The sequence below is a fragment of the Alexandromys fortis genome, unplaced genomic scaffold (genome assembly GCF_014885135.2).
Source record: "Alexandromys fortis isolate MF-2015 unplaced genomic scaffold, M_Fortis_MF-2015_v1.1 scaffold_80, whole genome shotgun sequence".
NCBI lineage: Eukaryota > Metazoa > Chordata > Mammalia > Rodentia > Cricetidae > Alexandromys > Alexandromys fortis.
The window spans coordinates 2,326,420-2,342,347 of record NW_026068174.1 but is presented as its reverse complement, the minus strand read 5'-3'; the positions used below and the strand labels follow the sequence as shown (position 1 = coordinate 2,342,347).

Here is a 15,928-nt window from a genome sequence, read left to right as displayed (position 1 = left end):
ATTCATCCAGGACAACAGGCTTCAGATACTAAAGGAACAATGTCCAGGAGTTTCATGAATAAAGAATTAGAGGAAATTGGGGGTTTACTCTGCGTCTTTTAATAATTACTCATCAGAAAAAGTGGAAAGTTACATGAATTATGTATGAGACCAAAGCATTTACTAGAGAGGACTCGCCAAAATAGATCACGCCCTGGTCGCTGGAAAACATGCTTTAGTTTTAACTGTGAGCACTAGGGTTGTGCATTGAGCATGGGTGGAGGCCAGGAGAGGGCTTCAGCTGTCCGGATCTGGAGTTAAGGCAGTTGTGAGCTGCCTGGCATGGGTGCTAAGGACTGAACTCTGGTTCTCTGCAAGACTAGTACACACTCTTAACTGTTGAGTCCTCTAGTTAGCCTGCCCCCTCACCACCCTTTTGAAAAATCCTTTAGTTTGCAAAATTCTTGAAGGAAAAGACTCAAATCATAGGCCATTCTTATATTTGGATAATCTGCAAAATTGTGATTTTCTTCAACACACAAAATTATATTTTGCTATATAGCTATTATTTAAAAATATTTTACAATTGTTTGGATCATGTGACTGCCTCTCCATGATACCTTTAATGTGAAAGGAAGTTTTTTTATTCCCCAAATTAAAGCCAGCAATCTTTTTTTTGTTTACTTATTATGTATACAGTGGTCTGTCTGCATGTATGCCTGCAGGCCAGAAGAGGGTACTAGGTCTCATTACAGGTGGTGGTGAGTAACCATGTGGTTGCTGGGAATTGAACTCAGGACCTCTGGAAGAGCAGTCAGTACTCTTAACCACTGAGCCATCTCTCCAGCCCGTCAGCAATCTTTTATTTAATAAGACAGTAAGTCTACTTGATCAGTTAGCATTAGCAAATGATACCTGACTCACCATATACCCAACAACATTATCTAAGGTGTGCAGTGACTTAGATATCCCGACAGCTTGGCTGTGTAATTTCTTTCCTTTATTAGGCAAAAATCCCCAAAAGATGGAGCTGTGGAGATGACTCGATTGCTGAAGTGCTTGTCACAGAAACATGAGGACTTGATTTGCATCCCCAATGATCACATAAAGTTGGGTACAGTGATGTCTGTAACCCCAGTGCTGGTAGGGCAGAGACAGAAGGTACCTGAAGCTTGCTGGTGAGCCAGTATAGCTCAGTCAGGGGAGTCCAGGATCAAAGACCTGGTCTCAAACATAAACTAGAAGTTCAGTGGGATGGCTCAGTGGGTAAAGGTGCTTGACACAATGTCTGAGTTTGATTCTTGGAGGCTACATGGTGGAGAGAACCAATTCCTGCAGATTGTCCTCTGACTTCCACATGTGTGCCAAGGCATATATGTACATGCACACATATGAATACATAAATAAATAAAGGAATTTTTTTAAAAGTTGAAGAGTAATAGAGATGGTATAGGGCATTGACTTCTGACCTCCACATGCTCACAGAGAAACATTTATTTTGCCTGACCAACTTACTTAATTCAGTTATATAAATAGCCAGGGTGAAAAAAAGAATGATTTGGGGTGTCATTTTTGAGACTTACAGACACCATTTAAATAAAAACAATTTAAGTAAGATTTATTTAGTATGACTGTGACCAGTTCAATGCAATTTCGCTAACTCTGATTGTCTAGCATCTAGAGGGTACAGTAGTAGATGAGTCTCCAGAACTCAACTCAGAGGTGTGATGACAATGGGCATCTCTAAACTCCCTCACAGACAGAAATTTTCCTGGATAAAGGTGCCCTTGAGACATCTCCCTGTGACTTAGGTTTCTTTTTACTTTGTGCAGTTTTGTGCCAGGGCCAAGGACTAGAGCTGCCAAACAAGAGGCATTTAATTAGCCCTTTGGGTATAAAGGAGACCTGGCTGAAGGGACTGAGGCCCTTAATGTCAAAGATCAGTCTGCAGGAGCTGAAGACCAAGTCGTAGTCACAAATAACTGGCCGGAGACAAGTGTCAGTCAAGAAACAACTTAAGATGCTTTACACCTTCTCCAGTTAATTGTGGAATTTCTCCGTTCGGCTTACATAACTCTAAAGGGGATGCAGTTAGGAAGTAGATTTATTCATGAGACAGTGGCAATGTGCCACAGATTTACAGAGGAACAGAAGTGCCTGCCCATTCCTTTCAGGATGTGAAGGAACAGGGCCTGCTTTCCTGGCAGTGTCTGGTAACTAGACAAGCTTGCATTTGTGGGGAAGACTGGGGTGATGATACAAACACGAACGACAAACATACTACACGTAAGGTCTAGAATAAAAATCTGATAACCACAACTGCCACCAATTATTCTACAGATGTACATTTAGATCGTAAAAAATGGAGAGTTGGAAGCAGACCCAATACACTGAAAGAATGCATTTCTTCATAAGAGGGACGGCAGCTAGAATGTCTCACTTTTAGGCAAGTCATGGGGTCTAAAGAACGCAGAGCAAACTCCGTGTTTTGTAAATGAGGAGTATGGTGAAAAGTCAAGGACAAAAGCAATTTCTTATGCCAGAATCATCAGATGCAGGCATAAAATTCTAGCACATGAACAAGGACTCAGCACCTATTGGTTATAAATGACATCATGCTTTCTAAAGACTCGTGCTCATTTTCCCTGCATCTAGCAAATTCATAGTCTTTTAGCTCCCTCTCCTGGATGTTACGGTTTCTGTCAGTCTCATCGTTGTATCGGAGAAGCAGAACTCAACCACAGCGATACAACATTTACCAGACATTCATGCCTTTCCCCCTTATTCGGGTGTACGTTCTTCTAACTTAATGCAAAGCAATGTTGCCCTGTCAAACAATGAGCAAAGGTTTTATAGCTCATTATTACCTTTCGGCTGGAGAAATGACCATGTTTGCCCAGTTTACTGTTAAGAGCCTCAAGGAACATTCCATCGGTGACTTTGCCAACATTCATACATGCGTCATCCAGGATTGCAATGATGCCTTTGTGTTGCTGCTCCACAAGGTCCACAATGATCTGGTTGTTGAAGTAATCAATCTGCGGGACAACAAGAAATCAATGTCCAAGAGAATGGGAACCCCCAATGGGCAAGACACACAGGTGTCTCCTTTCGTTTCACAGACTTATCTAACATTCCAATGTCAAAAAGGCAGACAGTATTAGTGAGGCCAAGCACTAAAATGAGCACACATTTTAACAGAGGTTTCTGACCTACTGTCCTTAAGACATGAAGGAAACACCAGGGATGACTTTGGACTAAGGCAAATGTGATTAATTCTTGTCCTACTCCTTCTTGCCTCCCAGCCCTACACCCAATCCCACGCCTTCATTCTGCAAGCCCCCAACCTGCTTGCCACTAATCATGAAACAGTTTCCACTAAGTGCCAGCAGATGACCTGACAATATCATTTGGTGTTCTTCTGACAATGAAGTCAAAGTACTCCACAGAATCTGCAGTTCTGCTCACGTGACATGCACTGACAAAAACCCAAAAGAGAATTTCCTCTAGATTTCCTAAAGTTAGAAAGCATAGGAACCTAACACTTTTGAAACTTTTCTGGGAATAATAATTTTAAGAACTTAATTAAGACACAATTACATGTAAAAGATAAAAATAAGCTTTCCACTCGCTTCCATGAAGCAAATGAAGTTAAGAACTTTGGGCTTTTTAGCAACTTCACTGTGTACAAGGTGTAGACAGAAATCTGCTACCACCTTCTGCTCTGATGGACTGCACAGAAACTGCCTTCACAGGTCTATCTCAGGCAAGCTCTATGTCATGGAGGCGAGCCACTTATGTGCAAACATTTCAGTACTGTGTGCTGAGATGTCCCATCTTCTGTCAGAGGAACCTAACTAAGTATCGTCTCCATTACCTCTTGAAAGCTCTACAGACTCACGGCAGAACTGGACCCCAGTTTCAGGCTTTCATATCTACAGGCCGATGCCACTTATTTGCTGTGGCTTTCAGCTCCATTTCTAGTCTTTTGTGTTCTTTGGGATGAAAGACTGAAAACTAAGTGTCATTCCCATTCCCACCTCCCAGCTTTTTTTTTTTTTTTAATACTTTTCTGATTTGTCCTGAATCATTGATTCTCAACTGAGGTTAATTTTGTCTGTATGAACATTTAGTAATGTCAGAAGGCAGTTTTGATTGTCATCCTGGGGAATGCTACAGGTGTCAATGGATGAAGGTCAGGATGCTGCTAAACCCTCTAATGCATAGGATGCCCTACTGCAAAAATTACCTAGCCCATAACTTCAATTGGGTGGAGAGATCTGCTTTTAAATAGTGATACTGATTGTGCGGAGTTATTGTGTTTTCAGTTGGGGAGAAAAGTTATTTCCTCCTTTAGGAAAACATCCTAAAATACACAAATACAGGAATCTATCACCAGCTGACATTTCAGACATTAGGAGTATAAAAGTAAGTTCTAATGGAGTAAAATTCCAACTGTATTCCTAGAAGCCACTGATTTTTGCTGAAGATTCTAGTAACTTTTGGTTTTAAATTTAACAGTGCTTAAAGCATGCTTTTCAAAATCAGGTCCTTCTGGTAACCCGGAATGCCCATGAGTTTTTTATAAGGCATACAAGGAGATAGGAGAGACGTGACAGAATGGCTTATGGGTATGGAGGTCCTGGGTCACATCCTCATTCCAAACACAGACACTTCTAATAGCAGTTTTCTTGCATATGCCTGTGGAATCTGAACATCAAACTTTATAATTAAATTTGTTATAAAAAATCTAAATTTCAGCAATATTATGTCTATATAAAACATACAATGTATACAATACATTCTTAGAAAGCGTCACATAAACAATTGAATTGCATTTTAACTTTATGAAAGTTCACTAGAATGTCAAGTTTTCAATAGTTAAAATGATTTGTGGGGGCTCCAGAGATGGCTCAATGCTTAAGAGCACTTACTGCTCTTGCAGAGATACTTGATTTAGTTCCCAGCACCCATACCAGATGGCTCATAACCACCTATAACTACAGTTCCAGGGGTTTGAATGCCCTCTTCTGGCCTCTACAGCACCTGTAACCATATGGTGCACATATGCATAAATAAAAATAGAAATTAAAAAAATTGTAAACTTTTAGAAGAAAATGAATCAGAGGGATAATTAGATTTTATGAGCTCCTGATAGGCATTCACACACAGGCTATAAAACAGGTTGTGGAGAAAAACTAACTCTGAACTCATCAACACACTAGATCTACCTTCCAGTACACTGAACACACAGGTGCACAGACATGTGTTAATAACACTTCAGGAACTGAATTAGCATGATCTGGACTGGGAAACCTTCCAGAAAAGATGCTCACTACAGCCAAAGTGCTTCCCCTTTTCAAGAAAAGATTACAAAGGGATGGAGAGAGAAGGAATGAGCCCAGACCTATGTGAGAAACCTGTCAATCAATAAATCAATCTTAATGCAAAATCCTTATCTGGATCCAATCAAGCAATCGGTTACCATCAACAACAACATAACAACTTAAGAAAATAGAAGGTGATATTAAAGAAATTGTTATTAATCTTTGGGGTGGGGTCACAGAACTATGGTTACAGCCTTTGTGGGAGTATTTATTTCTTAGAGAGATACACTGGAAATCAGAGATGAAGTAACGTGACATCTGAGTAACTCAATGTGACCTGGCACAGGCGAGGAAGGCACAGAGGCAGGAGGAGGGCAACACAGCAGAAATGCCAAGACTGGGTTGATGGTGCACATGGTTTATGTTTTCCTCCTCCACCTTTGAAATGTTCTATGGCGATGAATCACAATGCTTAGGAGTCTGGGATCCGAGGGAAACAGGCTGCAATGCTGGCTCACATCAACACGCTGCTTCTGTCACCCAGGAGCCGGCTTCTGTTCCCTTCATGGTACGGTCTGTTTCAGTTCTTCCAAACCCCATCATCCCCAGGGTTACTGAGCTTTCCAAGGTGTCTGAATTAGACACCACTGCAGCTGTTACTTGTCCCCCTGTCAACTAAGCCTGTGGAGCTTGGTATTCTGATTGTTTGTTTGGTTTGATTTTTTTTTTTTTAAAAACAGGTCTTACTACATAGCTTTAACTGGTCTCAAACTTGGGATCTTCATATCTCAGCCTCTGAAGTGCTGAAATTACACATGAAATTACACATGTGCCACCACAATCAGCTTCAAAGGATATTTTGGATAAGTATCTCCATATCCCAACTGAACAACAGGTTTTATGATGAGATTCATGGTTAAAAAAAAACCCTCACCTTCAGTTATATTGTATATTAAACAACAGGTTTATTCTTTAAAAACTTCACATAACTTTAATCGAGTTATATTATCTATCTATCTATCTATCTATCTATCTATCTATCATGTATGTATGCATCCATCCATCCATCTATCTATCTATCTATCTATCTATCTAGCTATCTAGCTATCTAGCTATCTAGCTATCTATCTATCCATTCTCTGTGTATCCCTGGCTGTTCTGGAGTTTTCTCTGTAGACCAGGCTGGCCTCAAACTCAGAGATCTGCATGCCTCTGTCTCCCCAGTGCTGGGATTAAAGGTGCATGCTACTAACACCTGGCTTGGCTTGAGTTACACTTTAAATAGTTATGAGAGGTCGTTGTTTAAATCAAACAATCGGTATCTCTATTTTATAATAAAGCTGACAACTCTGGTATATTTTAAATATGTAAAATTTAAGCTAATATAGTAAATAAAATTTTATGGCATTCTAATATTTAACACGTGATGGAAGGCAAAGATGTAATTTGAGGCAGACATGCTACTTAGTATACCACTCTCTCTTTTAAAATAAGTATGTAGAAATAAAAATTAGGAAGGTATTGATATGAAAATAATTTTAATATGACATTTCAAGTAGCTTTTTACTGCTACTCTGTTTGATATCAAAGGATAAATACTGCCTTGATTTTATTGTTCGATGAGAATACAAACAGTTTTATAAACCCAGCAACCAGTCATGGCGGTGAAACCTGTAATGCAGTACTCATAAGGTGGAGGTAGAATTAGGAGCACAAGATCATCCTTGGTTTCACAGCAGGTGCAAGCCCAGCCTGGGAAACATGAGACTATGCTTCAAAAAACCAAAACAAACAAATTACAAAACCTCACAAAAATAAACAAACAATTACAAGAAAATACCAGAAAGTTATAGAAAACCAGTTTTTAAAAACCTACTCCCAAAATTGTTTTAAAAATATGGATGTCCCAGAAGAATGACTAAGCCTCACTTCTGTCAGGATCTGGGGGTTCAATAGCAGAGCAGAGGAAGCCCCGGGAGCCAGTGTTTCAGCAGGGAGCCCCTCTCCGACCAGGGTCACTTCTATCCATATCTCACTGGTACAGTTTGCCTCTGAACATTACAAACATTCACAAAGAGCCACGAGAAGAGAGGTGACAGCAGAAGGAAGAATGTGGAACTGGGCAGGAGCACAAGTGCTCCAGCATTCCAACGCCCAGGCTTCCGAGAACAGGAACATCAACAGCTGAGAGCGGTCTACTGCCACGTAGTCCGCAGAGTGGAGGAGAAAACAACGGGAGGTCTGGGCATAAATTCATCAAATCTAAGTTGAAGAGTGAACTTTGAGTGATGCTAGACTCTAATGAACAAAAACCAACCAGGAGTCATGTGGCATCAGCTGTACCGAACACCAACACGGCAGGCTCTCAGATTAGAGGAATCACACCCACTGGACTAGCACAACTGGATTAGCATATCTCAAGGAGGAAGGCTAGGGTCCAGGTGGTTCAAGACCCCAGGAAGGTCAGGAGGAATCAAGGTGGGCAGCCCAGGGAGACGGTCCCCATGAGGGCACTCACGTGTTTCCAAGGGATGCCTTCCCGCTGGTACTCTTCTTGCTCCTGCTTCAGAACCAGCTGAATAAACAGCTGCTGCAGCTTCTCATTGCAGTAGTTAATGCAGAACTGTTCGAAGCTACATGAGATGGAACATGTTAGGCTTAAGTACTGAAAAATACGCAATAGGGTTTTAAGTATCTTACCCAGTTTACCTGTTGTTGTCAAAGATTTCAAAGCCGTAGATATCCAGTACGCCAATAACAGTGTTTTTCCCATGGATCGTGGTGTCATAGTTCTTGACCTCGATGATGTCATTGATGCGAGTTACAATCCAACAAAAAAGGCGTTCGTATATTGCCTGTGAGAGAAAGGACACCTTAAATTCGTGTCTGTTTGGGAATGAGTCCCTCTGTTGGACTCGGGATGTCTTCCATCCCTTCTTCTTACTCTTCAGCACACATAGTATCACCTAAGCTGAACAATGAGAAATGTGTATCCCCTATTACAGAAACAGCTACACAGTGTACGCCGAACTGAAGCAAGCAATCAGGATTTTTACAGAGGTTATTGGCTACTGTTTATATTTTAAGACTATTCTCAGCTGGGTGGTGGTGGCACATGCCTTTAATCCGAGCACTCGGGAGGCAGAGGCAGGTGGATCTCTGGAAGTTCGAGACCAGCCTGTCTACAAGAGCTAATCCCAGGACAAATTCCAAAGCTAGAGAAATCCTGTCTTGAAAAAGACTATTCTCCTGGCATGTGTGTCCATGCCTTTCTACATCAGTGACACATCTGCTCTTCTCACCTCTGGAAACTGTTCTACCAACTCTGAGCTATGCGCAATGGTCTTGGGTACTTAGGAATTTATCCGTTCGTTCACCAAATATTTGCTGAGTATTTAGTCAGACAGTTTGTTGGAACCATAGCACTAAGTCCACAGAAAGTCATAGTCTCTGAGGAGTGGAGGGTTAGGGTGAAGAAACACACGTACACTGTCTGAGGTGATTTTTAAAAGTTATTATGTGGATGCACGTAGGCGCTCTTTGAGGTGCTGGTTTTCCTGATGCTGGAATTACAGGTAGTTTGTTAAGCTGCCCAGATGGGTGGTGGGAACTGAACTTGGGTCCTATGCATGAGTAATATGTGTGCTTAACTGCAGAACTATCCCTCCAGCCCCCTGATATGACTTTATTCTGTGCTCAGGCAATGGTGTGTGTAGCCCCTGTGGTTAGAAGCAGAAAGGAGAGAAAAACTCAGGAAGCTTAAGAAAAGATGAGCATGCTGGAATAAGTAAAAGTGGCTGAAGATAGCAGAAAATGAGGCAGGGGAGGCAAAGTGGTGCCAGACTTTGCTGAGGTAGCAACATCGACTCCCTCATGCCCATAGTTAGTCTATTTCCTTTCCCAGCAGTGATACTCACAGGCAGGAGCTTTACTGAGACACTGATGGCCAGAAAGTCTCAGTCTCTGAAAACCCTTAGCCCACTGTTTGGGAGGTCTGAACACATCCTCACAGGATTTCACTTAGGCTGCAACCCACAGATCAAGTCCAGCCTCACCTTGGCAAAGGCGTCTCTGCCGTAGCTAGCTTCCTGTTCCGTGTGCTGTTTGTCGATGATGTCACGGCCTGTGGCCACCGTCCGGTAAAGAAGGGCTTTCTCCACCATGTCTGTCTTAGTAGAGAGCAATTCTGCCAGGACAGACACAATCTTGCCATTCTCAATGAGTGGCGTGTCACCATCTACTATAAATTTTACATTTCCCTATATCAAAAATAAAAACAAAACACACCATTTCCAGTGAGCTTCTGACCTTGCTTGTACCTACCTTCCTAAACATACATGTCATATGTGAAAACCTAGCACTCTCTTTTCCATATGCATGTCTATTCTTCCATCTTAACATACATTTTTGGTAGAGGGTCTGTTTTTTTAAGTAGTCATATTTACAAATACTTTTTGCCATTCTGGTCTATGTGCTGGCCTCAGCTGGGCTGGCTGGACCTTGAAGACCACTTGCAGCCAACTGTTTCAGGGGCCATCACCCTTAGGCTTGGTGCTGAAGTCAAGGTCTGAGGATATCATTGCACAATGAAACGAGCATAGCCTCTACAGTGGTTTGGAAAACCTCTCAAAATATAAGATAATGAAGAAAATCAGAGTACGTTTTTCAGAACACAAGCAAAATTTTCACAACATAAATTACTTTTGACAAGGAACAAAATCTTCTGGAAGAGCACCCAGTATCCACAGGGATACAATGTACTTTGAGAGTCCTTACTCACCAAGTGAAGAATAGCAGCCAGAATTTTATACACTGTTTGAATCTCCTCAGGTTTGAATCCAATGACTTTCATGGCATCGGCGACGACTTTGAACTCTGCAGCATCATTGATGGAGGACTAGACATGAACATCAAAATCTTAAGTCACAGACATTACACACGAGCACTGATTATAAAACAGAAATGTCCAGCCAAAGTCTTGATGCCTTTGTAGTAAGTCACTTTGAGGGAAGTAAGTATCAAAATTAATTTGTGGTAGACACATTGTTTAGATGTATGAGGCCCATTTGTGTTTGAGAGCTGTCACTTAAATAAGCACCATGCACTTTTCTGGAAGTGTCTATCCTGAGTTGGCTCACAGAATACCACAGCTCTATGTCCCACGGGGGCAATGGCATGGGACTGAAGTCACATATGAAAATGTTGCATGTGGGAATTGTAAAGTGCACGGCTGGTCACTGCATCTGCAGCTCTCCCACAGCTCCTTCCTCTTGTGTAGGCTGGCAATAGTTCTCACACTGTATAATCAGGCTTCTTGTTTCCCGGGTTAGGAAAAGTAGTGCCCAGAGCAAAGCCACCAGCTGCAGCCACTTAGCAAGCGGTTCAATATTCTAGGACTATTTAATACTATTTAATATATTATACTCTTTACTTTTCTCATGTTACAAGAGTCTGGTAAGTTACAGCTTATAACCAGAGCAGAGGAGCTCCATGGTGAATCTGCAGCCCTGGGAGACACAGCCACCGGGCTGGATATACCAGTGTGCCAACGGATTCCACAGTAAAGAGTGGCAACTGTCTATATTACAAGTCTTCCTGGAAGCAGCTCTGGACTAACTCTTTTCTCAACAAACTGCTCCTCTTGCTCGCTTCCTAAAGAAGGACATACAAAGCAAACTTTGAGGAGCACAAGTTCGTGTCCTAGGCACAACCAGGCAAGCTCCTATCCCTGTCAGTGTTTTCTCACTATGGGATGAGCCTCACTTTCCTCATAAATTACACACACACAGAGTAACACATTTCTTTTTTATGATTTTTTTATTGATTTTTATTAAGCTCTACATTTTTCTCTGCTCCCTTTCCTGCCTCTCCCCTCCCCTTCAACCCTCTCCCAAGGTCCCCATGCTCCCAATTTACTCAGGAGATCTTGTCTTTTTCTACTTCCCAAGTAACACATTTCTTATAGATTGTTTTCTGGTCTATACCATACCAAAAATACTAAAATATCAGATATTGCCATTATAAATTACATGTTGAGATTGTAGTTCTGTCCCGCAAAAGGAAATTGCTGGCTGTTTCCCTGACAGCCATTCCTCTACTATTTCATTATTGCTAACGTAAGATTTGTTTAGTCCTCTTCAAGCTCATCCCTGATTGGCTTGCTCCCAGCCTCTGGAGGCTTCATGGTTCTAAACTGATCATGGCCATTATCCTGGATAGTTTATGGTCAATGTAACACAAACTAGAGTTACCTGAGAAAAGGGCACTGCAGTTGAGAAGCAATGACCTGCAGGTGAGCCTGTGGGGCATTTTCTTAACAAGTGATTGATTTGGAGGCAAAGACCATTGTGGTGACGCTACCTCTGGCCAGGTGATCCTGAGGCATCTAAGAGAACCAGGCTAAGCAAGCCATGGAGAGCAAGTCTGTAGGCAGCACTCCTCCATGGCATGTGCACTGCCTTGAGTTTCTACTCTGACTTCCCTGGGTGGTGGAATACAAGCTGGAAGATGAAATAAACCCTTTACCTCCTCAAGTTGCTTTTGGTCATGGTGTTTATCTCAGCAGCAGAAACCCTGAGACACACATTTTCTTCCCCTTACCAAGTGAGTGGTCAGCCACAGGCATGTGATGCTACTGTGATCAAGGAGGCATGAGGAAAAGCATATGAGGGTCTGTGTAAGGGGAGGGGCTCTAGGGAGACATATGTATGTAAGGTGGCAAAGACAGCATTTCTTTTGCAGTGAATACTGGGACTGCTGATGACATTTTGCAACCACAACAAAAACAGATCAGGAGGCCAAGCCAGGTTGCCGAGGGAAGCAGAGCTGTGAGTCTGAAAACCACAAACCCCACCCGGGTCTCTAGCAATGTTGCTGAGGCCCCGGCTATGAGCATTCCAGCACTTGCTGTCATACAGAGCTAGCGGAGTCCTTACCATTTTAGGAAACTCTTGTCTGGATTTTCTCTTACCTGTGACCAACAGTATCTTAACTGTACATGATTAATTAAAATACATGTAACACTTTATGAACATTAAAATCAATTAATATTTGTATGAGGGAAGTGATTATACTGTAATATAATAAACATAGGTCTAAGCAGGGTTTGTTGTTAATGATTTTGTTAATATATATATATGAATACACACACACATACATACAAGTCATTACTAACTATCATCTCTACATGGTAGAATTTAAGCATATATCCTAGGGTTTTTGGTACTTTTTTGTTTTGTTTTGTTTAAGTGTATGTTTAAGTGTATTTTGCCTTCGTGTATGTTTGTGTACCGTGTGTGTGCCTGGTGTCCATGGAGGCCAGATGAGAACATAGGATCTCCTGGAGCTGGAGTTACAGATGCTTTTGAACTACCATGTGGTGCTGGGAATCAAATGAGGGTTCTCTGTAAGACTCTGCCAGTGCTCCTAACTGCTGAGTCACCTCTTCAGCCACTGAGCCAGCAGCCTCTTTCTTAGGTTCTGACTAAGGGCACATATTCTTTGTTTTTGTCAGAAAAGAAGAAGGAAAAAGTCCAAATGGAAAACCAATAAAAACAGTACCAAAGATGAATTTTATTTAGACAGAAGTTAAAATATTAACTTAGTACTTAGTATTAAGATACATGACTTAGACCGAAGTAATTTTGGTAATAAGACAACGGTCTGATTGCAAAGGAATAGCTCAGCTCTATCTATAAGTGTTGATTTCACAATCCTCTCTATATAGTACTTCTGGCAATGCTGAGAAGGTTGGACCATTGCCTTTTACTGTTTTATTTTCAATTCATTTTCAGTCAAACATTTCCGCCAACCTAAATGCCAAATAATAGAAAATTAACTACAGAACCTAAGTATCATTTATTTCTAGGGACAGCAATAAAAAATATTGCTAAGCCAGTAATAAGGGTATAACTAGCTTAAGTGGAACGATAATTTAAATAAAAATACCTCCCACATCCTTTTCTGACTGAGATCTTTTTATGCTTCACCCAGCTAAAAGCATGGGTGCTTTCTCTTGTTTGAGCTAGGTCTGGCTGTGTGGCCCAGGTGGATTCGGCATCTTGTCTCAGCCCTTTGGGTACTGAGGTTACATGCATATGCCACTGTACCCTGCTAGCAGTGCACTTTTTACTACAGAAAAGTTAAAAATACAGAAATGTGGGGTCCAAACATGTATACTTTTACCCCTCCGGAAGCAACAATTAAAACTGCGACCCAAGCCTTGCACAGCTTCTGCATTTCTACGCCTCGCTTCCAGGGACTAGGGCACCGCATTTACTTCTTTATGCACTCTCATCAGCCAGCACATTGTTAGCCTGACTGTCAGACTAGGAAAAAACTAAACAGGAGCCAGAAGGGGCCTGCAGATGTGTATGCAAGAGCTTGCACACAAGGCAAGGGAAAACATGGGTCCTTTTGAAAGATGAATACAAAGGAAACCGAGGGCCACAAAACTAGGATAATCACAATATTTTTAAAAAGTGGGAATCTGGGTGATGGTGGCATAGCGCCTTTAATCTGAACTTTAGGGAGGCAGAGACAGGTGGATCTCTGAGGTTGAGGCCAGCATGGTCTACAGAGTGAATTTCAGGACAGCCAGAGCTACACAGAGAAACCCTGGCTTGAAAAACCTAAATAAATAAATAAATAAATAAATAAATAAATGAAAAGTGGGGAGAAAAAAATCAAAATGCTTTGTAATTTTGTTTTGTCATAGCAACATGCCTTTGGCCAAATCACACCAACTCCTGTGAGGAAGGCTTCCTTGTCCTCAGTGTTCTCATGGTTTCAGACAAATGAAGTCAGATTAAATGTTAAGAGAAAACCCTGAATAGAGGGAGAGGAACTTTTCTGTTAGACGCGGACAATACAGCCATGCAACGCTATTTAGCCAGATGTTCAGTTTCAGTGGTGTTTTTAAATTTAAGTTTAAATAAATCTTAAATTTAAATAAATTTCGGACCAAGAATTTTAAAAGCAGAACAGGACATCCATCTGCCTGAGGGCAACAGAGGGACTGGGTGAACAGCTTGTGTTCCTTCTGCCGCCTCTCCACTCTCAAAGAAGAAACTTACCTTCAGCTGTGCCCCCACGCGGATGTAGTTGTAGGATGAAAGGGATTTCTGCAGGTGTAGAGAGCGCAGCATCTGCTCAGATCCTCCCTGGAGCAGCTGGAAAATATTCAATTTAAATTAAATTGCTGTGATGGCTAATAGGAGTTGTCAACTTGACTGCATCTGGAATCAACTAAAAGATAAGCTGCTGGGTACCGGTGTGAGAGATCTTGATCGGGCTATTTGAATGGAAAAGACCACCCCAAATGTGGGCAGGACCTTTCAGTGGCAGTCTAGATAAAAGGAGGTCCAAGGGTAAAGCTTTGCTTTCCATATTTGTATCCTGCCCGTCAACTCAGCCACTTTGTTGCTGCTGCAGCCACAACCACTGCTACATTCCTTTGCTGACAATTTTCAAGCCTTCAGCACCAGACCAGGACTGCTGAGGCACCCAGCCTCAGGGGCTGAGCAACTACTGGGTTCTCAGCCTCTCCAGGCTCCTCATGAATTGCTGGACTATCCAGATAGTATCGTGTGAGCCAATCTAAAAAATACTGTTTTAGCAAATATTCATTCTTTTGGTCTGTCCCTCTAGGGTTCCTCCTGACTAATTCAACCATCAGCGCAATTACCGATCTCCTAAATGTCAAACATTCTAACCTAGTGGTGATCTAGTTCCTACTCATTTTCTGGGCATTACACATTTAGGTCCTTCTGTTACATGCTTTGAGGAAATGTTTGGATTTTGTTTTGTTTTGTTGCTGTTGTTATTACTTATAGGTCAGTGGCTTCTATTTATTAAAATAGGCAGAATGTTACACAGCCATGAGGAATATGAAAACGTCTCAGCTCATTCACAATGAATTGGTCTAAAAGGCCCTTGCTTAGAATGTCATCATCTGTAAGTCGGGTCCCTGTCTGAGGTGCTGGCTGCTTAGCAGTGTCACTCTGCCGAACTGAGAAGTCGGCGATGCAGGGGAAGCGCCATCAGCCGACACATGGAGTCCCACGTGCTGAACAGCTTTTCCTCAACTGTCAGTCAGAGAGGAGTGTGACGGATGGCTGTGACTCTCACACAGAGCGATGGTACTTCTCAAGAACTTCACCCAACTGGGATAAACACGGGCAAAAGCTGGACGTTCTTGAAATAAACAGTTCTTATATTTTATAAAGAACCCGTTTATCTGAAATCTAGCAAACTGTTAAGAGAAACGCAAAACAAAGCCATTACCCTTTCATGCTATAGAGCAGGCCTCCAGGAGGGCGCTGCACTGAACAGTAAGTTTTGGTTTACTTCAAATGTGCAGTTATCAGACTTTAAAGGATGATTCTTTTTTTTAAAAAACCAAACATACCAGAACTTGAATGGCACTGACGAAAGCAGTTACTTAATCCAACAATGCTGTATTCGAGTGCACTGTCACCATCAACCTCCTTCAAAGACACACAGAAACCAATCTTTTTAACTTACAGTTTTAAATGTGCGATTGCATGTGTGCTCCTGTTGGTTTGTGCACAGAGGTCAGCTTTGGGCATGTGTCATTCCTCGGGTTCCATTCACTCTGGTTT

At 41.8% G+C, this 15,928-nt stretch overlaps 1 protein-coding gene across 1 annotated transcript in view; it reads right to left on the bottom strand.

Moving 5' to 3' along the window:
* The window catches only part of Myo1d (myosin ID), a 290,963-nt gene that overhangs the window by 182,405 nt on the left and 92,630 nt on the right, over positions 1 to 15,928 (bottom strand). The window contains exons 6-11 of the mRNA XM_050128640.1: positions 14,381 to 14,476; positions 10,087 to 10,203; positions 9,362 to 9,565; positions 8,016 to 8,161; positions 7,825 to 7,939; positions 2,847 to 3,017 (exon numbers count right to left, since the gene is read on the bottom strand). Coding sequence (XP_049984597.1) covers positions 2,847 to 3,017; positions 7,825 to 7,939; positions 8,016 to 8,161; positions 9,362 to 9,565; positions 10,087 to 10,203; positions 14,381 to 14,476 — 849 coding nt within the window. The remainder of the gene's footprint in view (positions 1 to 2,846; positions 3,018 to 7,824; positions 7,940 to 8,015; positions 8,162 to 9,361; positions 9,566 to 10,086; positions 10,204 to 14,380; positions 14,477 to 15,928) is intronic.